Genomic DNA, 25,467 nt, shown 5'->3' with positions numbered 1-25,467 from the left:
CCTTCCTCCCCCTTTCATTCCCGAGGCTCGTCACCCGGTCTGCCAGCCCAATCACGGCCGCCCTGCTCTGAAATAAGGACAGGGAGAACAGCCCAGCAGTAGCAGCCGCCTTTAGTTAGTCATCAAACACCCTGGAGAGTAGCACGGTGTCTTCTGCCCCACTCTCCCACCCGCGTCTCCCAGAGACGGTGCTTAAAAAATAAAATAATATTACAAAGATAACACTGCTTATGAAATATATATATGGATCCTGTTTTAGTTTGTACTGATGTAATATGCAGCATTATGTAAATTATTCAATACTCCGCTCCGATATTGGGGACAGAAAGCGGTGTTTAATGGAAAAAAACCCGACACATTTTCACTTCCTCTCAGTCTGTCTTTGTCACTGTACTTTGGCTTGTACATTATTCAGAAACCTAATCCCTGTCGTACAGGGGCCGCCGTTGTGATTTTTTTTTTCTGTTATAAAAGGTCATATTTCACTTATGCCACAAGGCGTCAGAAGCTGCTTGGCAGCATTTCGGGAGAGCTTCATTGATGAGAAATAAATGGAATAAGTTGACAATTGTAGAAGGAATATGGTGGCTGTGACAAATGGGAAGATATCCCACGATATTGATTCAATATGAATCAGATTCCTTTCACAGCAGATCGATGTGATGACAAATCAGAGCTTCCAGTTAAGACAAATAATTAGGTTTGCATCGAGACAAAATACAAATTAGAAAGGTGCACTCAGGTTTGTGTGCGTGCAGCTAGACTGGAGTTCACTGTGTCACGCTTCATTTTGAACATTGAAAGCTTCCTCTGAACAGAAACTGTCAGTCCTGCTGTTTTTGGTTCAGTCAGATGTTAGCGCTGTTAGCCATATTAGCCCCTTCAGATGTTAGCTCTGTTAGCCGTATTAGCCCCTTCAGCTGTTAGCTCTGTTAGCGATATTAGCATCTTTAGCTGTTAGCTCTGTTAGCGATATTAGCCCCTTCAGATGTTAGCTCTGTTAGCGATATTATCCCCTTCAGATGTTAGCTCTGTTAGCGATATTAGCCCCTTCAGCTGTTAGCTCTGTTAGCGATATTAGCATCTTTAGCTGTTAGCTCTGTTAGCGATATTAGCCCCTTCAGCTGTTAGCTCTGTTAGCGATATTAGCCCCTTCAGATGTTAGCTCAGTTAGCGATATTAGCCCCTTCAGATGTTAGCTCTGTTAGCCATATTAGCCCCTTCAGATATTAGCTCTGTTAGACTTATTAGACCCGTCAGATGTTAGCTCTCTTGGCTCTATTAGCTGTTAGCTCTGTTAGCCAAACACACTGCGGTAGACAGCTAACGAATTCTCCTCCTACCGACATGAGAAGACGTGCTCCATTGTAGTCAACGCTCGGTTTAGTGTGACATTTTCTAATCGATAGTTTTTCATGCATACATTACATACATTACACACATACATTACATACATACATAAGTATGTCTTACTTTTAAATGCAAATCAAGAGAGGAACAATTTGTAATCTTTAGCGTAAACAAGAGCCCAAACCAAAGCAGTTGTTGAAATGCTACTTCATTTGTTAGCTTGAAAAATAAATTTTAGTAACAATTGTACAGTAAGTGATGAATAATGTCTAATCTTACAGATCCCTCTCGATTGTCAATCAAGAGGTCTCTAACCCCCGTATTTTGCACACTGCTTGCGGCTACTTCAGAGTAGTGTGGAGTCAGCAGTAAATGACGCTCTGAAACGGTCAATAGAATGTTTTCAAAGTGTGAATTATTTCAACCACAAGAGGTCCTTTGAGCATACAGTCATAAATGAGCACAACAAATATTAGGCTCATGGGCCCTGTAGTATAGAAGAGAAGCAGTGGATTGACAGAAGAGAGAGATACACACACACACACACACAATTACATAATGTCTTGGTGGAGATAATACAACATTTTTGTCATGAACAATAGGTGAATAAACAAACTTTTTAGATTATTGGAAGAAAACATTCTCCTTAAATAAAAAAGTATAAACAAACATTTATACTTTTTCTACATTCTCTTCAGTGAGATAAACTTCACAAATGAACAGAACTTTTATGATTGTATTAGTGTTTTTCAATCGTGAATGCCATCTCTAGATGTAAAAAGCTAACGTTAGGCTGTAAACGTACCACGTCGTAAAGGCGGAAGGGTCGCCGTGATGACATTTTGTACTCTCATTAAGCCACTTTTTTTTAGAAACAGCCCTTTTTTAAGTGTGGTATTGATAGACTTATTTTATGTTGTAGAAGAAAACAATAAAACAATAAATTCTCTTCCCAGATCTTATATCTAGCATCTGATACCAAAAACCCATCGCAAAAAGGTTTTGCTGCCAACAAGAAAGAGTTTGAGATCGGGAAATTGTTGAGGAACCATGGCGGTCAGATGCACTGAGTGTCAGTCACAGTGTACACTGTAAATCCAAGCATGGGAACGCCAATGCACACAGTGCAACAGTAACAAGCCTGTCAGAATTGTAGAGAAATTATGAAAAATAAACTTGTGTTAGTTTTAGGGAAACCAACTGTGTGTCTGACTCGGCATACTCGGTTGCTTTGAGCCTTTGAATAATATTAGACTAGCTAACAGGCCTGGAGTTCTAGCCACTGGGCATACAGCTGTGCGTGTGCATGTGTGTATATGTATGTGTGTGTGTTGGAGTGAGTGAGGGAGAGAAAGAGAGAGAGCGCCATGCCTGTCACTGGACATGTCTTTCTACCGCGTCTCACCCTGAATTCCCTCCTGGATCGACAGTTCCACAGTGAAGGGGCCACACACACACACACACACACACACACACACACACACACACACACACAGACAGCTGTGTCATAGCTGTCACGCTTGTGGCCATACCATGCACTGCAGGGTGCATACTGAAAAGCAGTGCAGTGCTGCAGTGAAGCGTGGACGCTCTACACGTCCCCCTGTGGTGTGTATGAGGGAGAGAGGGTGGGGGGGGGGGGAGCACAATGAGCCCATATGGGTAAAAAAAAAGAAGGAGAGAGAGAGCATGTAAAAGAAGGTTGAATGATTGATCGTGGTGCTGTTGCCTCTGTCACAGTCCAGGTTAGAAGCATCAAAACCCGTCACCAGGGCAGGCGAGTGAGACTTCTGATCACGCTGCCCCCCCCCCCCCCCCTACAAAAAAAGTAGCCTTTTCACTCCACCTGCTCGACAGATGTGGCGGTGCGGTGGCGTGCCATAATGATAGGTTTCAAAAAGCCCTTTCCATCATATTTTATTCACATATTCAAATACGCCGCCATTATACAAAAAAGTCTGTCCCATTAGGAGTATCGTATATCACATTCCAATGCAGAGCCATATCCAAAAGGTGTCAGCTGTTCTTCTTTAAGAATTGGAATAGCCGGTTCCATATGCCGCTGTTGATTTAAGGGTGACCTTTTGAACCTGGAGACTGTCAATTCGATCAAGCGTGACCTTTTCCCGTGCTTGCCCTCCTCCCCAGCAGACACGAGCCAGACGTGAAGCTGCGACTCCCATAATGCCGCATTCGTGACCTTATGCAAACCTTGAAATTAAAGAATGAAAATTTGCCAAAATTATTATTAGTTATGCCCACCACTCCTTTAAGCGCTCCGTTTTCACCCGCCTCAAATGCAGGTTACAGTGATGGTTTACTGGTGGCTGGTTTACCAATTCATATTAAAATGGTGGATAGTTGATTTTAGATGAAGGTTGACAATACCTTCTATTGTGCTCTAAAAACACCTTCATCCATGTAGGACTTAATATGTTTTTCATTTGATGGTGAAGGACTAACCCGCCCTCCTCTGCCTCTGATTGGCTTACCCTGATATTCTAAACCTGCCCAGCTCACTCACAACACACAACAATAAACAGCCATAAAAGGTCACGTGGCTGGACTCCAACCTGTTGTGTTATTATAGTTAAATGTCCGCCAAGGCTCTCCAGACGTCAGTATGTAAAGTCATGTCATCCAAAAACATAGAACTGTTGTTTATTTGCAAAGATTACCATTAAGAATCATACACGCTTGTTTCCTAAAGAGCTTATTTTCTGCAATTATCTATAATTTAATGGAGATATCCGATTGGCTTTTTGTTGTGTGGGAACCAGTGCAATCCAATGTATGCCTGCGAAAATCCGCCACCCGTGCAGCACTGAATTTATTCTTTAGTCACAACAAAACGATGTGAAGGGGATGAAACGATATTTATTAGAGCATTCATACGTAGTTGTTATATTTGTTTTTCATCGGCTTTTGTGAGCACTTGATGCTAAGCATCAAGATCTTACCCAATCGTTGAGCCTGCTTATTATAATGATCCCTTACTTTTGTGCATAGGGAGAGACCCCCCCCTTCTCTCCTCCTCCCTAAGCCCTTCCCTCCCTCCCCCTTACCTGCCTCTTTTCCCCCCATCTTTCTTTCTCTGCCAGCTTCATCTCAAAGCCAGGCTTTAATTTTGATCAGCGATGAAATGATTGCTCTCCTCTTTCGATTTTTCTTTTCTCCCCCTCCCTCCCCACAGCAGTTGTCATAGAAACAGAAACAGTGTGCGTGTGTATGTCTGTGTGTGCGTGCACGTGTGCGACTGTGAACGTCTGTGTTCCAGTCGATCCCCTCAGCAGAGATTTATCACCCGGGCCAAGCCAGAAGGGTGCGTGTGAATGTGTGTGTGTCTGTGTTTGTGTCTGTGTGTGTGTGTGTGTGTGTGATGGCCAAATGTGTCCTTGTCTGTCTTATCTTTGCAGCGTCCCTCTTACACACCTAAATCTTACTCCGTATTTACACATATAAAAGTATTTTAGGCTGTATGTTTCCCAGTTTAATGTTTGTATCTTTGTGCGCTTAACAGTGTGTGTAATACGTCCCCTGTCCCCTCATCAACCCCTCCATCACACACAAACACACACACACACACACTCTGCCGAGCCGGCTGGATGGCTTGAGATTGAGTGGGTTTGGTGGCTTAGGCCGGCCACAACTCTAATCCTCTGTACTCGTACAAACACAAACACACACTCGCATACATTCGAAAAAGTCCCAGGTCTCTCTCCGCTATTAGCCGGGTCAGGGGGGGCTTGTGTGTGTGTGTGTGGGTGCATGCATGTGTGTGGGTGCGTGCATGCTTGGAGGGGGATTGCTCAGAGACACCAGAGAAGGATCGAGCAAAACTAACCCAATTTCCTGCTCCATTTCCTTTTTCACGCGGCGGGCGCGTCCCATTCCACGGCGGGCCGCGCTGAACACCAGCCACCCGGCAGCCCGGGGTCAAGCCTTTTACCTCGGAGTCACACACAAGAGAAGGGGGAGCGGGGTGGGGGAGAGCGGTAAATAAATCATGCAAGATCCGGCTCAAAATCCCACATGGAATTTCTGTTTTCGGTGAGTTCACCAAAAGTTCCAAGTCAACTCTGAGTCATTCTAGTCGAGGGGTCCTGTCTTCACAAAAATCATGTTCCACCAATGTAATGAATAAATAAGTACTCCAGAAAAGTGATGCTGTGACTCCCATAATGCCGAATTAGTGACCTTATGCAAACCTTGAAATTAAAGAATAAAAAATGCAAAAATTAGTTTTTTTAGATTAATTCAATTCAATTCAGTTTATTTGTATAGCCCAATTTCACAAATTACAAATTTGTCTCGGAGTGCTTTACAATCTGTACACATAGACATCCCTGCCCCAGAACCTCGCATCGGATCAGGAAAAACTCCCAAATAACCCTTCAGGGGGAAAAAAAGGTTAGTGATGCCCACCACCCCTCTAAGCTCTCCCTCCAGTGATGGTTTACTGGTGGCTGGTTTACCAATTCATATTAAAATGGTGGATACATGATTTCAGATGAAGCTTGACAATACCTTCTATTGTGTATTGTGCTACAAAAACGCAAGTTACGTATGTAACTATGGTTCTATGAATTACAACAAAGTCATCTGTGACCACGGATGACCCGCCACCGGGTATAAGTTCCGGTGTCATCCTGAGATCAGTCCTACGGAATCTTCTCGCAAACTCACGAGATTCCGAGTGACCAAGAACTCTGGCGGTCATCCAGGATTCATAGAACCATAGTTTAATACGTAACTTGCGTTCTATTTCATCCTTCCTGACCGCCAGAGGCAGTGCTTAGCACTGGATGACTTATATCAACAGTCACAAGGAATCCCAAGGAAACTAACTCGTATGAATCAAGCAGAGGATTTGGACGAGGAACCACCTGCAATGGATGGAGGGTGGCCACGTTCACTCTGGAGCCTCTGGTGAATATGGTCGACGATGCCCCTGAGGCTGCAGCACATATATGCGCCTATATTTCCTACGGGCACACCTCTCAGAGTCGCCCGTGACGTGGGAACGCTGTTGGTAGAACAACCCCCTGCTCTGGATGGCAGAGCACGGACGTTCACTCCCTATGCACAGGCAATGGCCTCCACTATCTAGTGGAACAGGCACTGTTTTGCAATGGCATAGCCCTTCTTAGATCCACCCTAACTGACTAGTTATGGTGGTCAAACTGTGCAGGCTGGACAGGCTGGTTGAGACCCGAGCGTGCCAGCATCTTTGGGGGAAGCCACTGCCTTAGGCCGCAGTGTGACACCCGAGCCCTCTGAGTTCCCCTCAGACATGACTCATTGACCGACAGGGCGTGTAGCTTGCCTACTTGCTCTGCCGCAAAGTAGCCCTCCTCTCTTTAAAGTTGGCAAACTTCTCAATAACTCTCTGGTTAAAGTCAATCATATCTGTGACGAGCCTGCTTATATTATTCTTGAGGGAATGTGTCTGTTTTTCCGAACTTCTTCGTTGTGTTTTCGATGCCAATTCGGTTTCCTTCTGCTGCTCTGCTCTTCAAACAGGGTTAGCTTCATGCTGTTAGCTAGTTAGCTTCATGCTGTTAGCTAGATAACTGCGGCAAGATTCGTGCTTTACACTTTGTCTGAAGCTCTTTAGATCCCTCACCCCGTTGTAGTCCAGAGAGTTTCAGTCCCAGGACTTTGGAACAACAGACAGGGGAAACTAAACAGCGCATTACTCACTGAGCCTCCAGCTGACCAGCTCCGTTAGCAACCTGCTCCCGTAGCTCCGTGGAGCTCTCTGGGCTGAGGGAACGATACCGGTCTCTGATTGGCCGAATAGTCCAATCACGTGACATAAGAAACAATGTCATTGGCCAGGGCGCAAATTTTTGCGCCCCAAGATTCACGTTTCATCCGCCAATGAGAAGCCGTCCTTGCCGAAACGACCGTGAAATGTTTGCTCGCTGCCGCACACACACGTTGGGCTGGCGCCCCGAAAATGGGGAGGGGCTTCTCTCCGTGAAGATGAGTGGCGATATGTTATTTTTGGTCACATTTAACTTAAGTGGTTGTTGACAGGGGCTTACGGTCTCCCACACACATTTAGCGCGTCAACACGGTATATTTACTATTTAAATGATTTGGTATATAATGTATTTTCACAGGATATATTATATTTTGTTCTTCTTCTTTTTTTTTTTCATCTCAAAATTTTAAGAGGGGCGGCGCCCTAGCGCCCTCTATGGACGCACCGCCACTGGTCACAAGGCTCCCCGCGATGAGCTTCAGTTAAACTTCTGTACAATTTCAGCCTTAGCTGATGCTAACGTAGTATCGTCGTTAGCCTGCGCTGCGAGAAGATGAAAAAGGACTGATGATACCGGAACTTATACCCGGTGGGAAGTCATCCGATGTCACAGGTGACTTTGTTGTTATTAATACTCGACCTGCGTATGCACGAGACAGAAGATATCCAGTGCTAAGCACCGCCTCTGGTCAGGAAGGATGACATAGAACACCTTCATCCATTGTGTTCAATCTATTTTACCTTTTTTTCTTTTCTTTTTTTCTTTTCTTTTTGTTCCGTTTAAATCTTTTTGATTGTTTTTGCAAACACATAGAGGAATGAAAAGTAATACCACCTCAAAGAAGTTGGGGTGTACAGAATATTATCTTCAGTTGCTTGGAGGTTGTGTAGCTGTGATACGCTGTCACTATATACAAAGATTGCAAATACAATGAACAAACAACCATGAGGGGGGGCGTCTCCTAGTTCACTAGTTCTCCTGTTGGATTGCAGCGGTGTTCAAATAGTTAATAAAAGGCTTCAAGGTCTCTTCAAAGGATTCACAGGAATCTCTGAGTGCAAATCTGACCTTTTCGAGTTTTATATGATTTAGGATCTCTTTTAACCAACTGTTGGGCAGGAGAGCGTGTTTAGTATGAGTCTAGCTAACAGTGTAGTAAATGCTAGGATGTGTCGTCCTGTCGATGGCATTTTGGAGGTTTTTTAACATTTACAACCTTAGTTTTAATATGGTTAGGATGAACAACTGGAAACCCTGCCTGGTTGGTTCTAGAATCACTCTGCAAAGACAGCACCACAACATGTTTTGTATTTCTTCATGCACTAAATGCATAAATAGTATTGACACAGTTCATGATTGGAAACCTGCTCATATCCAGATGACATGTTGAACAAAAGCCTTAGAGCCAGGAACCAAAGTGCTTAAACATGTTAATAAGTGCAAACCTGATACAGATTTATGCGCACTCATTAGTGTTGGAGAAGTCATTTTAGAACATGGAGGCTCAAGCTATGCTCCATGCAAGAAAATGTGTGTTTTCAGTAGTTTTTAGTGGAAGTTATTTGACACTGTCAAGCTCCATATGCCAACATCAAACGACACGGTCCAGTGGCAGTGACGACACACACACACACACACACACACACACACACAAACGCACACACACACACACACAGTCCCTGCATTGTCTTGACCTAATTGAAGCCCAGCGGTCTGCCCGAGGTCATTCTCTTATACCTCCTTTATTTTAATGAGATTTTTAATTAGCATGTTAATTGCCTAACGTGATCAGCGGGGGTGACTAGCTAGCTGGCTAGCTGCTGTTGGCATCCAGCTGGGCCATAACACTGAGGCTTTCCACTCTGCTGCGCAGCACGATGCCAGGCCGAGCTTTGCTAGGCTAGCCTGGAGAGGTAACGGCGGTGGCGGAAAAAACAAGTGCTGATTTTCTGCAGTCTCGTGTTGCATTTATGGCGGAAGCAAAGCTCTAGATCTAATTAATTGCCAGTTTATTCAAATTAGTTTCAATTCTCTGACACCCAGTTGAGTTGCTGAATCCTTCTTTTATTTAGAAAACAGTAACAGGAGGCTACACAGTCTGCATATTTATAGGCGCTACAGAACCGTTCATATATATACCTGTACCGTATTATTACGCATATAGATGCCCAGCTTATGCCAAAATCTGACTTTTTCTCTGGTGTTTTACGATCCTAAAGTAGCCAAAATCCTATTTTGTCATATCCAGGTTGTAAGGCAGTAAAGTAAGTAAACAAGCCACCATTACTGCGATGAATATTACTTATAAACAGCTTTTAAGAAACTGAACTCACCATATGATGCTCTTAACAACAATAAACTTCAGCTATGAAAAAAAATGACAAGGCCCATGAAGTGGAATCATTTGAATTTTTGTTTCATTAAATTGTGTTTGAAATCTGATCAGAGCAAGACATCATGGTGCATTGGAAGTGTGTTGATTCATAACCTTGAGCTGGCAGGTTACAGCAGTTTCCCATCCACACCGTGCAGGTTGGACAAACATGTATTGTTGTTGATTCAGAGAACGGAGAATGGATAACTTTTACATTCACACACACACATCACCTACCTTTAGACTGTTTGTGTCCATTCAGCCAATCGATCACAAACGTTCTGCCATTTAATGTGTAACTGCAGCAGCTGCACCCCATACAGCCGGTGTGGTCTGCACACGGCTCCAAACACAGAGAAGTCTGAGCAGTCGTCTCGAAGCTAGCGGCTCTAGCAGCTAGCGGTGCTAGCAGCTAGCGGTGAAGTCTGAGCAGTCTTCTAGAAGCTAGTATTTCTAGTAGCCAGTGATTCTAGCAGCTAGCGGTTCTAGGAGCTAGCGGTTCTAGCAGCTATCATTGGTCATCGCTGTGTGAACTAAGTGCAGAACAGCTATCAGTGAACATCTGTTTTGTTCAACTTCTAAAATTGACAGTGGCGCTAAAGCACCAATAATCTGGGATATTGGTCTCTGTACAAACAGCTGCTTATTTACTTTTTAGCTCGGTTTTGGTCTGTACCCTTTACTCAAGAAGTTTTGACCAGTACTGTAGCTGAATTGTCATTGAGAAAACAATTAAAGGCACACCTCGGGGTATCAACCTCTTGATATTAACTGCTTGACATTTTACTTCCCTTTTGTAGCCATCTGATCTTTCTTTGTATACATTACTGATGTACTGCACAATATACATCATAGTCTTTGACTGCACTTTAGTTGTTGTTCTTTTTTCTGTTTGTACTAATTTTAACTGTTTGTTTCACGTCATGTTTTGCATGTTTGCAGGTATAACCTGTTGTCCTTTCTGTGGACCCCAGGAAGACTTAGCGGCCACTAAGGTGTCAGCTAATGGGGATCCAGTTAATAAACTAAACTAAGCTAATTTGGCTTTGGAAATCATGGCAATGACATAAATAAAAATTGTCGGAGCAATAAGCAGCTAAAAACAATATTTTAAAGGAAGCAGTCTATATTTAAGGAGAGGAGATAACAAGAGCCGAGGAAAATGTATGGAACATGAAAGGTGGCCGAGGTGTAGGAGGCGGCCAGATGGATGGAAAGTGAGCGTCTCTCTTCCTCTGTCATGTCATTCTGTTAACTTCACTCCAGCAGGAAGTCAAGGCTGCGCGGTTATGAGGCTTGCCTTTATAATTTACCACCGCTGGTGTCGGCTTTTTTATTGAGCCTGGCCTTTACTGACCGACACAGAGGAGGTTTTGATTTAGCCTGGGAATGTTCTGGCGTGTGTGGACCCTGTGAATCATCTTCTCTCTCTGATCTCCTTTTGTTGTTCTGTCATATCTCCTCCTCTCTCCACTGTGTCTCTCTCTCTTTGACTGCCTCCCTTTCTTCCATACCTCTCTTTTATCACTTCTTTCCCCGGCTGCTTCCTCTCCTTCCTATACCTCCATCCTAATTCTTTCATCCATCTTCCCCTCCATGGCTCCTGTCATCTCCTTTCTTTCTAATCGCCTCTCTCTTCTCCTCCCTCACTCTCCAGTCAGATCTACTGTATAGAGAATGCCCATGGCCAGCTGGTGCGTGACCTGGACTTCAACCCCAACCGCCAGTACTACCTGGCCAGCTGCGGAGACGACTGCAAAGTCAAGTTCTGGGACGTCCGCAACGTCCATGAGCCCGTCAAGACCCTGGAGGAGCACTCGCACTGGTGGGTGGATCGGGGGGGGGACTGTCCTTGAACCAGAGCACCCGAGTTCAAGCTCCACTGTCAGCTCTCAAGTGTCCCACTAACCTGCTCTCATCCTCCCATGTTTGGGTGGAGTGAATCGAGTTTGACATTGTTAAACTAGAAGCAGTTAGTAGACCTATTTAATAGAACAATATTCAGTTTGAAGTTAACTATACATTTAAAAAGTCCCACATAAGGGTATCTTTTAATCATCACCAAATAATGAACATATGTTCTTACTTAGCTTTTGGGTTTAATTCCGACTAGTTCACTAATGGTCATTTACTCTTTCTGGTCATTGAAAATGTACTTTATTTTCACATTGACCCTTCAAGGACAATAACACATGTTTAAAGACCATGTAAAACAAGTGGGATTCAACACAGGTAGTTTAAATCAATCTGAAATATAATGCAATAAACTCTTGATACTCATTAACTTGCTCTGTTAAACATACCTCTTCTTTGACAACAGCAGATTGTGGCCGCTGTACTTTAAATTTAGACTGATTAGTTAAATTTAGGGTTGGTAGCCTTAAAAAAACAGCAAGAGTAGACTAGATAACAAAAATATATATATATATATTCAATTGGGAAACCCACTGTTACCAACTCTTGTAAAAGTTGCGGATTACGGATCTTTTTCTTCTTTTTTCTCAGTATTTGATTTATTGAATGCTGTTGGGATGTTAAAAGAATTTCAACAATTATAACAAAAAATATGTTTTTGAAAATCATGATATTCTAAATTAAATCAGCCACAAGCAACACTGAGGGTTTTTATTGACTTGAACATGCATACACTTAATTCAGATCTCAAAATCTGTGCAAATGAAAGTTAAACTATGTGCATGGATAGATACCCCGAGGGGTAAAAAATGAAAATGTAATGTGGGATACCGAGTTGGCCAGGAGTTAGTAAAAGTCTAATTTGATGATGGAAGTGAAAAAGAAAAGAAAAAAAGAGTTGTTCATTTAAAGAGACACGCTCTCTTTAAATATTTCCCGATAGTGCGTCACATTCCCACATTTCCCCACAGCTCACTAAACTAAACCTGTGTTGGAAACAAACTATTTGTTTATCACATGATCAGAATTCATAAGAAATAGGCGGGGGAAAAAATAAATTATCATGACATAACACTTGACTTGAGGGGGGAGGGGGAGTATTTCTTGTGTCTAAAAATAATTATACTGTATCTGTGTAATGGGTTAAAAAGAGCCTTTTTACACAGCATGGAGTGTAATTCAGGCACATTCAGTACAATCCAATAACAATAATGATAAACATGGTGATAACTGCTTTGCTTCACTGTTGATTGGTTTCTGGTTTTATTAATGGCTTTATCTCCTAACTAATGAAATGCCCTAACTACTGCTGGTGCAATAAAAGGTAGTAATACACTAATTACTAATTAAATAGGCCGCTACTCATTTAGTCAGTGTGGGTCGAAGGAAGCCTAATCCTAAGAGCTGAACACAGTGTGCTGCATGGGAGTCTCTCTCTCTCTCTCTCTCTCTCTCTCTCTGTCTCACTCTCTCTCTCTCTCCTGTGAGCTGAATAGATGATCAGTGTGTCTGCAAGCCAAACTGGGCTACTGCTGCAGCACACCAATAGATAAAGGCACACACACAGACACACACACAAGCGTATGCACAGGCGTATGCCTGTGTGCACGTACACACACACACACACACACACACACACACACACACACACTAGTGCGGGTGTTATCTCCAAAAGAAAGATAGACTTAGCGAACATATCCATAACTGTAGATAGCTGCAGATGGGATCTCTTCAGATACGAGATAAGTGTGTGTGTCTGTGTGTGTGTGTGTGTGTCGGTGTGAGAGACTGTGGCTACATGCATTTGAGTGTGTTCAGGCATTTCTATAATGCATACGTCTGAGTGTATTCGTCCTGTGTGTACACTTCTCCTTAGTGTTTGTGTGTGTGTGTGTCCCTCTGTGTGTATGGTTGTGTGTGTGTGTGTATGTCTCTGTGTGTGCGTGTGTTGCAGGCGCTCTTTTTTTCTTCTTCCCAGAGCGCAGCCAGGATATGGCCTCAGGGCTGCTGGGGGTATTAGGGACTATTTTTTAGCAGGGAAGCGGATTATGGGAGCACGGGGAACGGCGTGGCCGAGGCTGATTTCCTGTCAACAGCCTCCGTTATCCCTCAATCCTTCCCTGTGAGGGAACTGGTACTGCACTCTTAGCTGTGCCCGGGGCTCAGAGAGAGAGAGGATGACAAAGAGAGAGTGGCAGACACTGTTGAGATATAGAAAGAGGGGCACACACATGGAGAGAGGAAGGTTGTGGAGCACTGAAAAAGTGAATCAGAGCGACAAATAAAACCAGGATGAGGGAGTTTATGATGCTGCTCATCAGCTCGTGAACTGAGCCCCAATATAGACTGAAATCCTCAATTGTTGGCGTCTGAGTCCACACCCAGAGAGGCATCATTTGCTGTGAATCCCACTGAGAACGCTGCATTTTCTGCATGATTTGCGTGGGCACGACTGTGTGAAAGAGAGATAGAGAGACAGACAGTTCCTCTGTGTGTGTGTGTGTGTGTGGTCTTCCTGTTTGTGTGGTTTTACTCACCATATAGTGATATCAGTTTCCACGTGCATTTAAGAGCCGTGTGTGGATCTTTTGTTTCCGAACAAAAGATCCACACACGGCTCTTAAATGCATTGAATGTACTGCAACACACACACACACACACACACACACACACACACACACACCACTGCACTGTGGTAATATAGACTCTTTTGGTGTGTGTTTTCTCCTCTCCATCCCAGGGTGTGGAGCGTCCGCTACAACCACAGCCACGACCAGCTGGTGTTGACGGCCAGCAGCGACTGCCGCCTCATCCTCTCCAATATGGTGTCCATCTCCTCGGAGCCATTCGGGCACTTGGTGGACGACGACGAGGAGCTCAGCGACGGGGAGGACAACAACCAGGAGGACAAGTAAGGGGAGTAGCTCGGGCGGGTTGGAGAAAGAAATGCTTCCAACTATCTAAAAGCTGACATTAATAGCTCTCTTTTTTTAAATGTATTTTTTCTACCAGTTATGGTTTTCCAGGAGTGATAATTAGTGTTTCAAGTTTTTAGTATCTCATTTGCCTGTTATGAGAGTGACCCTTGAGGAGGTCACAGGTAAGTGTCTCATCAGCGATACTGAATACACGAGAGGGAAATTAATCGAAATTAAACGCTACATTATCAGCTCCTCTGACGATTATTGATGTTTATAAGCATGTATAAACCATCCGACAAGATAATGGACCGGAGTCTTTGAAAAAAAATATATTTTTTTAAATTACAATTATTTCTTACTTAATTTCACATATTATGATGTATGTAACCTCATAAATATGGTAGAAACAGGGACGTGCAGTCAGGGGAGGCAGGTGAGGCAAAGCCTCACCTGTCATCATGAGTAAAAAAAGTAGAAAATAAATAAATAATGATAACATCAAATTTATATTAATATTTGTCCACTGATCTTTATGTATGACTAATTTTGAACATTTTATAGTCAAAATCGCTGAATTTGCCTATTTCCTGTTCAAACACAGGATAAAACGAGAGTTGAGGCGACGAGTCGATCCTCACCTCTGATTGCGCAATCCATCACAAACTGGGTTGAGACATGCAATTGGCCCATGCGGGTTGCCGTATCTCTGCATGTCGCCAATATAATGTTTGCAGATATGTTTATTTGCCCTGATTTTCCACAGTCTGGCTAAGGTCTTTAACCATTACAGTTTAATGTTTGTAAGTGACATATTTAGTTTGCTGATAGGAAATAAAACCGCAGTGAAAAGGCGCAGGGTGAGGCAGATAATCCTCTGCCGCCCTGCAGGGGGCGCTCCTGAGCCAACGGGTACCTGTTGCTGCTTCTTTTACGCAGAGGCGCCAGGCGAGTCGAGTCCGTTTGTTTTTGTATTTTGCTACGTCAGACTAGAAACCGCCAAAATGGAAGAGGATTATATATCTAAACTTAAAAATGTCTCAAAACTGGACTTTCAGTCAAAAGTGGACGTGATTAACACAGGTAGACCAACGCCGGAGCTAAAAGGTTTGCTTCAAACTTTTTTTTACCTTTACGTGTCTGTAATATGTACCGTGTGTGTTGTGTGGAGAATGCTGATGAGACATGAAATAACCAGTAGCCATTTGAATAAGCCCCTTTTGTGTTTATATATTCATAAATCTGACACTAAAGGAGTCAGTGCCTCACCAACCATGAACCTCACCACACGTCACTGGATAGAAATGTACATTCACTTTGCAAAGCACAAAAATCAATCAAATATTTCCCCCCACACACACACATTACCATGGATTTGTGGATTGTGCATTTTTCTTCTTCTTTAGTTTAAATCTGTACCATAATGAACGTGTGGAGTCCGAGCACTGTGTTGAAGGGATGGTTCTGGTGTATGAGGTACTTCTCCAAATCTACTGTAGTACCAACAGTAGATCTGGAGAAATAGACAGCAGCCATGTACTGCTGTGGATGTAAAACATGTGGAGTGTTTCCACCTCTTCACGTTGCCGTCGGGCGGCTCGTTCTGACGGGGAACCGAAGCCGATACCGATGTTCTCTTCAACTCTAATCCTGTGAGGTAAAATGACGGTTTTGTCAATGCAGTCTCGTGGTTCTGAATTATAGATAACGGCTTCAGTCTACCACCAGAAAGGGCCGTCCGACAGTCAAGGTACCGCGGTGAAAGGATTCTAAATATAGCGTACGCCTCTTCTTTACATGCGTAAAGTACCTCCAACAACCGGCGCAGACAGTCGGCTTTCACCACATCAAATCTGTTAGCTTTTATTTCTAAGTTATACGTCCCTGGACGGCCACAAGGAGCCTGAGGAAACACATGATGATGCTAAAGCTCTTCTGATATTAGTCATCCCGCAGATTAAACTGGATGAACCCTTTCAGATACGTTGACAGATAGAAAGTGGAGAGTCAAAACAGTCCAAATATGTTACTGTCAAAACACTTCTGGAGTGTTTCTCCCTGGCATTTAGACTCTGCAGGGATATCATCCGTAATGGTTTCCATTCAGTGTGTTTTGAAATCTGCCACTGTGCTCCATCCATTATGGTCCAATTCCCCCCTCTTATCCGTGACTAGCAGCTCTTACACTCGCTGACGAACTCTCATCCACAATTATCACCCCTTCTTCCTAATCACCAGCACTCGGCTTCGGTTTGAACCCTTCCACTACATGTATTGACCCTCTCGTATGTACAGTACAGATAATAGGACTCTATTGTCTGAATGTACACGGTTGCTCTTTGCGGTTCAATATTTTAAAGATAGCCAAGCAAAAGCAGTATGATTTTGTTCTTTGCTTTGACAATACAATAAATCGTCACCAGGCGGACGTAAACACACAGATGGGTGAAAAAAAATAAAAAATGATAAATTACGTATGTTATAATGGGTCGGGATTCTTCCAAAAGATATTCCCTCGTTTGGTGTTCAGGGGCCTGTACTTCAAAATGATCCCACAGGATTAATCCTCCTGGATTGGATTAAATCCTGATCAGATCCCCAAAAATGGTATTTCAAAGCAAATCTGATCCTGAAGATTCAGATTTGGGAATCCAATCCTGCCTTTAATCCCGATTATAAACTGCTGTTGACTATTTCTAAACTTCAGAGGGAAATCTGGATCAGTTTGATCCTAAAAATCAGGATTACCCTGATCCCACCTCAGAGGTGGATTGGAGGGAGATTGCATGTAAATGTGAACAGCGTGAGTGTAACTGCTCCCAAAGTTCCTTGTTTGATACAGATAAACGCTTCACTGCGGTTTGATCAATGTTTTTTTTTTTTTGCACGTTCATTTCTTTTTCATTTTTCAAATCCACCGGGAGGTTCTTCTACACCTGAAAAGGGAGGTGGTTGTTCAGCTGTTCTGAATGTGCATTCTCGCCACTAGATGCCTCTGAATCCTACACAAAGTTCTTTAATTTCAACATTTTGGAGGTTTTATCTTGCGGCGCTGTTGAATGAATGACATAAATATAATTATACCAATCTTGACACAATATGAGCCACACGTCTCAGTATAATTCAATACAACACCTCTCTTTAAGGTGCAATGTTTAGTATCAGCCTAATGCTCCTAACAAATAGTCACCATGTCATCTCTAACTCTGGGTCCAGACTATCACTGGATATAAAATAAACCAAAAAACGAACACAGGGCAAGAATACGCAACATTCCACCAAACGGCTGTAAAACAAAAACATTACTATTTCATAATCTTCACTTGTGCACGCTTTGATATTTTATTATTTAATTCAATCTCAAGTGGCAGAAACAAGAACACGATTCATATTAGTGTTTTTTTTCTCTCACCCTCCCGCACACCAGGAGAATACTTTTCAGCTTCGGTAGACACACTTTGAGTTCAGGGTCCACCAAGCCCAGGGGGAACCGGGCTCATTTCAAGAGATTAGAGGATTCAGCAGATCTTACACGTTTGGACAAAAAAATACAACCAGGGATCATTATCACCTTCATGAAGGTGGGATTTATCACTGTGTATGAGACGGACTTCATTGAAGCTAGATGTACCCGATAAACAACCCTCACTATTTATCACTGGAGGCCGCCCACAAATGTCGCCATATTTGTAGCGCACCATATTTTCCATTAGCAGGTGAACTGTCCAATGACATAATCCTTAAAAAGTCACCCCGGCATTAGAGCGTCAGTCAACTGCTCCCACACGTGCCCTCTTGTTCCCGTTCTTCCCCCGATGAATCTATACGAGCGGAGCACTTAGGACTGTTTTTATTTCAGGCTGCGGCCCGGGGGGAGCAGCTACTGTCTGTGGGAAACAGTTAATGTGTAAAATAAATCCAAATATGTATGTCACAGCCGTCCCTCGGGACTACTTGCAGCACTGGTGTTCGGGAGGAATTTGCGATGGCAATAATGCTCTATGATAATTCTAAAGATTCTTATTTATTGTCACATTGTCGGAGTCGTGGTAGAATCTCAGACGGTGTGTGTGTGTATAGATGAATCCCGTATAAACAGGTTGCATGTGCGTGTGTGTCTGTGTGACATCATATATAATATGTGACCACCAGGAGTGCTATTGAGCCATGTTTTTTTTAAAGGAAGGCTGCATTATTTCAACCAGACATGTGCACAGGCGTGATGAAACCCCCCCGGTGTGTGTGCTCCTCTCTGCTGAGTGACAGCTGACAGCGGGGATGCACAGAGGAAGGCAGCAGTGCGTCCTCGAAGGCAGCAGGAAGGAAGGAAGGAAAAAGCGCGTGTTAGTCAACTCGAATGGAAACAATGGTGGTTAGGGTGAGGTCATTCTTCAATTAAATGGATGCCTCGCGGATCATCAGGATGGTTCTTTTTAGGAATAAAAGTGAATCTGAACGTCACTTTGTTGACATATTCTTTCATAAATACAAAATGCTAAATATCAAATGTTCATTCAATGAAAAAAGTTGTTCTCCCAGTTTTTAAATCTGCCAAATTGGCATGATATCCCAAAAAACACAATTTGATTTGACTTTCGATTTTTAAGTTCCGACCAACTTTCAAATTGTAACAGTTGTACCAAGATAAACAAATGAATAGGTTTTTATTGTTTGATAGCAGCAAACAACAAAAATAGACAATGTACAAGATAAAAATGCACAAGAGGACTAAAAAACGTCACTCAGTAAAATAAGATAGTCTGTGTGCGTTTGTTTTGATCGCGCAAGATTATAGCGTGTCACACTATGGTGTGGTCACATTTAAATGATTTATTTAAAATGTAATAACAAAAGCTTATTCAACCAGTCAATTGGGATCAGACGTTTGAAGAGCCACTAAGAAAGCAGAAAGATATTCCATATCAACAATGTCTCTGTGTGTGTGTGTGCTTCAGGGGTCAGGAGCCGCTGCAGGACAGCGTGGTGTCGACCTTCGAGGAGCACGAGGACAGCGTGTACGCGGCCGAGTGGTCGTCGGCCGACCCCTGGCTCTTCGCCTCGGTCAGCTACGACGGACGCCTCGTCATCAACCGGGTGCCCCGTACCCTCAAGTACCGCATCCTGCTCTGAGAGTGTGCGTGTGTGTGTGTACGTGTGTGTGTCTTTGTGTGAGCAAGTGGGAGAAGCCGAAGTAACCCAGCTGCAACACAAAGAAAGACATTCCATGACACCGTGGTACAGTAAGTGTGCCGTGTGTGTGTGTGAGAGAGAGTGTGTGTGAGAGATGTAAATATACCTGTAGCTCGTATGTTCCACTGGAAACAATAAACGTCTTTTGCCCCTTAAATGACTCCTGGAGGAAAAGAAAAGAAAACATTTGTCGTGGTGTGCTGTTGTGGAATACTCGCTTCAGAAATAATTTTCCTCATCATGTCATCTTGTGCATAAATGTCCTCTGACGATATTTTGTCTGAATCCTATTTATTGATGTTGTTTTCACCTGCGTGACAAGACTGGAGGTATCTGGTTACGGTTATTATTATTATTATTATTATTTAGAGAAATATTTCAAATCTGTAGTGTTTTTTCCTGTCTGCTTATTACAGGGCTGCATTGAACTGTTTAATCTGAGGATTTTTTTAAAATTATTGTAATCAGTGTATACATCATTAGACCCCCGGTCCCCCTGGGGGCAGCAGAATGACCCATTCTGACCCGATTATGAGTCCAGCGTTCCTTTATGACCCGTTTACGGTCCCGACCAACTCCTGAGAGATCGCGTGGAGCAGCTCGGTGACCAGATGAACTGTCTCTACCGCCGCCATCTCATTCTCTTCTTCCTTGTTCTCCTCCTCCTTTGTGTCACTTGCCCCCCCCCACCCTCCCTCCCTCCGTACAGCGAGTGCTGAGGCTGGTCGATAGTGACAGTCCGAGCCTCTGTTATGGCAGACACCATTGACAGGCCTTTTAATTGCAGCTTGACTGTGCACGCACACACACACACACACACACACACACACACACTAGTGCCAAGGGAGGGGCACGGGCTCTTCATTAGCTATGCCAGTTGGAGCAGGCGGCGCCTTGGCTGAATACAGAGTATATTCGGCTGTCTAATCGCAGAAGCTGCACACACACACACACACACACACACACACACAGAGCGCCCTCGTTACCCTGCAGTCCATTATTGAGAGGAGGGATCAGGGTGGAGACAGAGGGCTGGTGAAAAAGGTAATCGCTCAATATCGGCCATCTTGAATCTGGCGCTGCTCGCCGCGGGCGTGCACAGACGCGGCGTGGCGTGGCATGGCGTCTTCTGGCCGTCAAAGTGTAGGAAGAGGTGGGAGGGTGACGAGCCTGCGTGCGAGGTCCAACACGATCTGCGTGTTTCTGAATAGAAAGACGATATTACAAGACAATACAAGCAGATGGATTTGTTGACCATCCGATGCATCCAGCAGCTGATTGGACTGACTGGGACCAATCAGTGCGCCCATCTGCTGATGCCAGCTGAGGATTTGCATGTGAATCGATGAAGGCGCCTCTTTAGTATTCCTGAAGAGGCCGACCCGGGACAAATTACACTCGGTATCATGCATTGATTGTCGATGTGGACATTTTGAGGCGTGTTATTGCCCCAGCGTACCCGGCCAACACGATGGTTATTCAGAAAGCAGAATCTAGGACTTTCTGGTGTCCGCAAATATGGAATGAATGTTTTGTTTCTGTCATTTACATAATCCAACATTTTACAGCTGGACTAACTAGAACACATCGGCCTTGTGAACATTGTAACCCACATACACATTCTGTACGTGATAGATCTCCCAGAAATAGATACACACTTAAAGAGCCAGTGTATAGGATTTGAAGGATGTGTTGGCATGTATTAATAATTGAATGTAATATTAATAACCTAGTTTTCATTAGTGTATAATCATCTATAATAAAGAATCCTTGTGTTTTCTGTAGTTTAGAATGAGACACTTATCCACAGAGGGGAACTGAACGTCTTGGAGTGGAGGGGTATTCAGTTGATTGCAATCTGCAAACTGACCACTAGATGGCGCTACATCCTACACAGTGCACCTTTAAGTGTGAACCAATGACCGTGTTTACATGCATTCGAATAACTGGCTTAGTCGGACTGAAATCGAATGATCCGTTTCATGTAAACACCTTTGTTCGACTATGTGCGGTCCGACTACGATCCGATTAACACCCCTGGATAACTCGATCCGATCCGGTTGATAATTCGACTATCGCGGCATGTAACGGTGAATTGGATTAGGAACTGGACTTCGCGTCTTTGCGCATGCTTGAGATCCCGCCGCCCTCCTCCCCCCTCCCTCCTATGTTGTGACCCGGAAGTCGAAAGAGACGATAATGTCACTATTAACATCATGCAAGAATAGTAGAGGGATGTAGCTTCGCCTTGCTCTCTGTTTGCCATCTTTCTCGAAATGTTGGTGTTGTTGTTGTTGTTGGTAGTGGTGAAGAGGTCAAGCGGAAATGCCTGTATCACCACTAGTTGTAATGAAAACAGCGCCACCTATCGTATCGGATATGACATGCTTTCGGCCAATGATTCGAATTACTCACTGCCATGTATATTGGGATAACAGCAGATCCCCCAAAAGATAACATAGTCCGACTAAAGCAAGATTCGAATTATACCATCATGTAAACGCACTGAATGTCGTCTATAATTAATAATAAGTACTTAAGAATACAAATACTTAATCTTTCACAAAACATAATAGAAAGGACAGTGAAGGATGAATGAATAACATTATTCACAGCAATAAACTCACTACATGTGCATATTCTATTTAACATTTCTCATATTCATAATATTTGTAATGCAAACAATAAGTTCTTAAGTTTAGTTTTTTACCAATGTTGGCCCATTTGTAGCACGACATATATTTGAACATCTCTACTTTCTTTATTTGGACATGATTTGTCTAAAGTCAATGCACCTGTAATAAACCAAGAGTAAATAATACTGGCCTTCCATTGCATCTCAAGTGATACCGAATCTTTCAAAAGCAGAGACATGCTTAAAGTTATTTCAGTTTATTTTTTAGGGTTGGTCAAAAACTTCTTTTGTTCAATTTGTTTGAAATTCTCTTTGAATACAGCAATCAATACAATTCATTGTTGCGAGTCACCATGACATTACACACATCTTGCGTGGACGAGCAATAACCACGTTCGTCATGACGATACTTCTGGGGGCGTGGCTTTGGAGGGACGGGCAGACAGTGACGCCTACTCGACGACTTTTGGAGCTCCTGCTTTCATTGGAGAAGAGTTGGCAACACACAAGTTTCTCACCAATCATCACTTCAATCCCATTTAGAGCAGCGGTCCGCGGTCCGCGGCTCGGTACCGGTCCACGGCCGCACAGAAAAAGTGACTGAAAAAGAAGAAGCTCAGGGCTCACTAATTCAGCGTAATGGTGAGTTGTATTTTCATGCACTTTATGCCGGTCGTATAATTTTATTACGTCATATTTATTACATCATGTTTATCGGCCAGACTGTGAAGGCCGGTCCGTGAAAATATTGTCTGACATGAAACCGGTGCGTGGCTCAAAAAAGGGTCGGGGACCGCTGATTTAGAGTCTGAAGAACACTATTCATCTGGGCACTTTGGTTTTTCTATAATTCCTCTGTATTCAGAAAGGACTTCAGAAAGAAGCCGAGCCGTCTCTGTAACCGTCGTCGCGTTGTCACCCGGCAGGTCATGTGACCAGGTGTCCTCAGGTCACAAAGCCCTTGACCTGGAACAAGAGGTGACGGTGGTGTTGTGGCTACCGGCTGCCTCACGTGACTCGCCCGGTGATACGGAGAGAAACCGACTGCAGTATTTATGCGGCTGGGGAATAAGAGGATTTATTATGCATGACTGGAATATGTGTTTTACCATGTGGATGAGCTAAGGAGGCATCTGCCTCTCAGTTCTAGGCTCAATTTAAATGTATAAGGAAAATAACAGAATTACCTCAGATCAGGGGGTAGGAGTGTTTATATTGATTGGTTCTCGCCGTTGTCTGATGCTACACACAGAAGATTGAAGGTGAACCGGAAAAAGGTTCTTCAGAGTGATGCCATAGAAGAACCATTTCTGGTTCCACAAAGAATCTTTCAAACCAGGCTTCTTTAAAGAACCAATTCCTTAAATACTTCTTCAAATAACCTCCAAAGGTTTCTCAAAGAACCTTCAAAATGGTTCTTTAATGCACCATTAGAGGTACCACAAAGAACCTTTCAAACCAGGGTTCTTTAAAGAACCATTTCCTTAAATACTTCTTCAAATAAACTATAAAGGTGTTTCAAAGAATCTTCAAAATGGTTCTTTAAGGTACCATTTCCTAAATGGTTCTTCAGTATTGTATCGTATCTGTCCTCCATCTCCTGACACAGGAGGTATACGCCTCCAAAAAGCCCCAAAGTGTTTGCATAACGTCTGAAACGGCGGTAATCGTACCCGAGGGTCACCCCGGGGTGTCGTCTTCAACGGGTGGAGGCGGAATTCAATTCAGCTGCTGAGAAAATGAAATAAAATAATATATATATTTAACAAAAATTTGATTTCATTTAATTATTTATTCATGTCGGCAATGCAATATGGAGCCACCTGGGGTGAGCGTGTTTGAGTGTGAGCGTGGGTTTCAGGTGATTATTACCACGGAGACGTTGACTCATTTTTATGGAGGGGAATTTATATGACCCCTTGAAATATGAAATTATGCACAAACACGCGTTTCTCTCCACAGGAAGAAGAGAGAAAGACAAAGAAAGGAAAGAGTGGCTGATAGCAGGCGGAGGGGGACGTCAGAGGTCCCTCAAGGTGCCCGTGGTAGGGAAGAGAACGGCATGACCAAGATGGTGTGTAGGTGTGTGTGTGTGGAGGTGTGTGTGTAGGTGTGTTTCTAGGGGACATGTTTTTGACGGACCTTCCCAAAGTCCTGTTTGAGAGTTAAGAAGTTATAATTAGGTTTTAGATTAATTCTCAAGTCAATATTGTAAATATTAATCTGATTTATTGAAGGGACCGTAATGTCTAGGTTCTGGCAAAACATCAGAAGAGATGGCACGTTGCAGCTAGAAATGGGCCAGAGAGAGAGATATTGTGTCTGAGCTCAAGGTTAGCTACACGCCGAACAGTATTCAACATTCACACATGCTATCAGTATTTACACATACCAAGAGGGGGCGCACGGCCAACAGATAGCCCCCACCCGGGGGTAGGAGTGAATTCTCATAACAGACTAGAGCCAAGACGAGGTCAGGGGGTGAGATATGTACCTGTGACGAGATCTGTGAATAAAGATTGAACCTTAAGTTGGGGGAGGGTGTTTTTGCGCTCAACTTGCATGTTGAGAGAGAGCTCCCCGTGTGATTTCAATCGCTGGTGAGTGTTTGTACTTTGCTTTTGTTCAGTGAATAAACGTCTCCCTAAAGGAGAGAACGATAGCAGGCTGTGGATTGTATTATTGTAGAAGCTCTTCCAGGCTGCCAATTCTGAATTACGTCACAATTTATATTTTTTAAACGTTGTTTGCGTCTACACATTTTCTTCGTAGTGAGTTTAAATTTTTCTAAACTTTCGCACCTCAAATAAGTGCATCAACCAATCACGTTGTGTGGAGTGGACAAACTCCCACTATAGTGGACAACAACATGGAATCAACCTTCACTGACGGCTTCTCCTCTTACCTTTCACAATAAAAGCCCCAGACAGATACACTGCGTAACTGTTTACGAGAGGGGCGATAATTCGCTGATTCATTTTTCCAAAAGGAAACTCAATAACTTGGACTATTTAAAAAAGTTACATCAGCCAGAATGACAGATGCTGCTCCAGTTCAACGGATTCTGGTCGTCGGTCCTCTCCCTGCACAAAGCAGGTTAGCTATTTATCTACAAAAAACAGTTGCAAATTTGATGCGAAATATTCAATATTTTGTATTAATAATTAGTTTAACATTACGCCCCATTGGGGAAAGAATGAGACACTTATATCCACTCGGATATAACCTCATGGGTTGGGCTCGGGCTGGTTAAAGTCCGGGTAAGGGGCTGGAGGCGTTCAAGGTCTTGTGTGTTTGGAGGAAGGTCCTGAAATG

The 25,467-nt window shown here is 43.4% G+C and overlaps 1 protein-coding gene across 2 annotated transcripts in view; it reads left to right on the top strand.

Annotated features, from left to right (window-relative positions):
- Positions 1-24,814, top strand: part of eipr1 (EARP complex and GARP complex interacting protein 1) — a 59,817-nt gene extending 35,003 nt beyond the window's left edge. For both annotated transcript variants that reach the window (XM_056426399.1, XM_056426400.1), the window contains exons 7-9: positions 11,153-11,320; positions 14,150-14,320; positions 19,283-24,814. In XM_056426399.1, coding sequence (XP_056282374.1) covers positions 11,153-11,320; positions 14,150-14,320; positions 19,283-19,457 — 514 coding nt within the window. In that variant the 3' untranslated portion in view covers positions 19,458-24,814. The remainder of the gene's footprint in view (positions 1-11,152; positions 11,321-14,149; positions 14,321-19,282) is intronic.
- The last annotated feature ends 653 nt before the right edge of the window (positions 24,815-25,467 follow it).

This window comes from Pseudoliparis swirei, chromosome 11 (genome assembly GCF_029220125.1).
Source record: "Pseudoliparis swirei isolate HS2019 ecotype Mariana Trench chromosome 11, NWPU_hadal_v1, whole genome shotgun sequence".
In the NCBI taxonomy this organism is placed as follows: Eukaryota; Metazoa; Chordata; class Actinopteri; order Perciformes; family Liparidae; genus Pseudoliparis; species Pseudoliparis swirei.
Note: the sequence above shows the minus strand (reverse complement) of the source record. Positions and strands in the feature narration are given on the sequence as shown.